The 2083-nt window shown below is 32.5% G+C and overlaps 1 protein-coding gene across 1 annotated transcript in view; it reads left to right on the top strand.

Moving 5' to 3' along the window:
• Positions 1–300: 300 nt before the first annotated feature.
• LOC111640709 (pre-mRNA-splicing factor 38A-like) overlaps positions 301–2083 on the top strand; it is a 20868-nt gene continuing 19085 nt past the window's right edge. Inside the window, exon 1 of the mRNA XM_023386742.1 lies at positions 301–464. Coding sequence (XP_023242510.1) covers positions 403–464 — 62 coding nt within the window. The 5' untranslated portion in view covers positions 301–402. The remainder of the gene's footprint in view (positions 465–2083) is intronic.

Below are 2083 nucleotides of genomic sequence, written 5' to 3'. Positions count from 1 at the left end.
CAAGCTACACTATTGTTGACAGTAAATAGCCATTTCTATGCTATAAAAAACAGGAAATAAGACAAATAACAGAGTCTGTTTCTACTGAAGTATACGCTTATCCTTGGATTTACTAAATCTTATTATTTCATTATTTCGTTTCAGAAAGTTTTTTTTTATTTTTGAATTTTTTTAGGAAGAAAATGAATTGGAATCATGACTTTATTTATCTTTTTTTTTTAGTGTATTTGACGATGTTTATGTTTTAATTAACATTAATTAAAAGTATATTTTTAAGTATATTAATTGAAGTCTTATTTTATAGCCGAACTGCTGGTGGATAAAGCAGTGGAATTAGAATTCTGTGGTGGTGTTTTTGGAAGCAATATTACGCCAACTCCTTTTTTATGTTTAATTCTAAAAATGTTACAAATTCAACCTGAAAAGGATATTATCATAGAATTTATCCGTCAAGAAGATTTCGAGTAAGTTATATATGTATTTTTAATAACAATAATAGTGATAATAATAATTAAAATCACACAGGCCAAACTTACAGAACATGCACAGATAAATCAAAGGAGGTTAACACTCGATTACCAGAATAGATTACATGCAGTACTAAAAACACACCTAAATGCAAAACATGCTATTAATACCTATGTTGTTCCTGTACTCATTTATTTTTTTGGAGGTATACACTTGACATGCACAGATTTCAAGCAACTCCAAAGGAAAACAAGAATAACACTTACTAAGCATAAACAATATCACCTAAAATTATGCATAGAAAGACTAACTTTTTTTTGTGAAGATGGCTGTGGTCTTACTAATATAGTTAATCTGCACTACAAAGATAGACACTGTAGGAGTTGTTTTTACAAAAAAACAAACATCAAGATTACATAAACTATCACTGGCAGACAGTAACCACACCTTTAAACTTGCACTCTGAGCACCTGAACATAGCTAAACATATAAAATACATAGACACTACTAATTCATTGGCCCAAAAGGCGCTTAATGGCAGGCATGCCTAGCTCAGGAATATGTTGACAAAACTGCATTAAAGTACTGGCTGACTAGAGGTTACCTGTTTGGAGAGACTGAGGGTTTCATGGTTGCCGTTTAAGATCAGGACATAAACAGTAAAAACTACAGGAAACACACTTTGAAGGATACCTCACTCACAAATGACTTGTTTAAAAAATGCCACATTTTGCCAGAAACAATACAACATAATTTGTGGTTGCAAACTCTTAGCACAGACTATTTACATAGGCATAGTCAAGTAGAAAATATAATACACCAAAAGCTTGCACAGAAGCACAGGTTATTAAACATTCAGGTACCATACTACAAATATACTTCACAAGCAGTATTAGAAAATAACACACACAAAATATACTACGACAAAGCATAATTGCAGATTAAAGAATTTTTCACTTTTTTTTTCATTGACAAATGCAGTAATATCACTTATATAATAGACATTTTTAATTGCAAACACTTGTAACATAAATAATGCTCACTCTGAAAAAAGTCAACAAGTACATTCCACTCACTCAAAAAATAAGACAGATGTGGAGGATGGTTCAGGTATTTATTGTACCTGTTGTCCTCTCTTCCACTGATGTTATACCACATACACTAAACAAAAGTCTAGAAACATTAAACTATAATAAAATATATACATGGCACTACAGAAAGCTGCAAATATTATTATTATTATGTTGGGTTTAGTGGGTTATACTCGGTTTACACCGGTGGCTGAGTACTATGCTGGACCAGAGTCAAGGCATAGCAACCAAAATGAAACTAAAATCAAATGTGTGTGTCAGTGTCTGTATTCAGGAATTTCCTAACAATATGGCATGTATTCAACATAGTGGCCTTCTGTAGTGTTATGTGTGTATTTCTATTCAATTGTAATGTTCCCAGGCTTTTGTGTAGTGTGTGTGGTATCACACCTGTACAGGAGAGAACAACAGGTACAATAAGCACCCTTTCCATCCTCCACAGATGCCTTATTTCCTGGGCGAGTTATGTGTACTTGGTAATTTTTTTAGTGCATGTGTTTTGTACATTGTGAGTGTTTGGAATG

Source organism: Centruroides sculpturatus, unplaced genomic scaffold (assembly GCF_000671375.1).
Source record: "Centruroides sculpturatus isolate CEXI.00-Female unplaced genomic scaffold, Cexi_2.0 scaffold1013, whole genome shotgun sequence".
Classification (NCBI taxonomy): domain Eukaryota; kingdom Metazoa; phylum Arthropoda; class Arachnida; order Scorpiones; family Buthidae; genus Centruroides; species Centruroides sculpturatus.
This window is presented reverse-complemented; position numbering and strand designations above follow the sequence as displayed.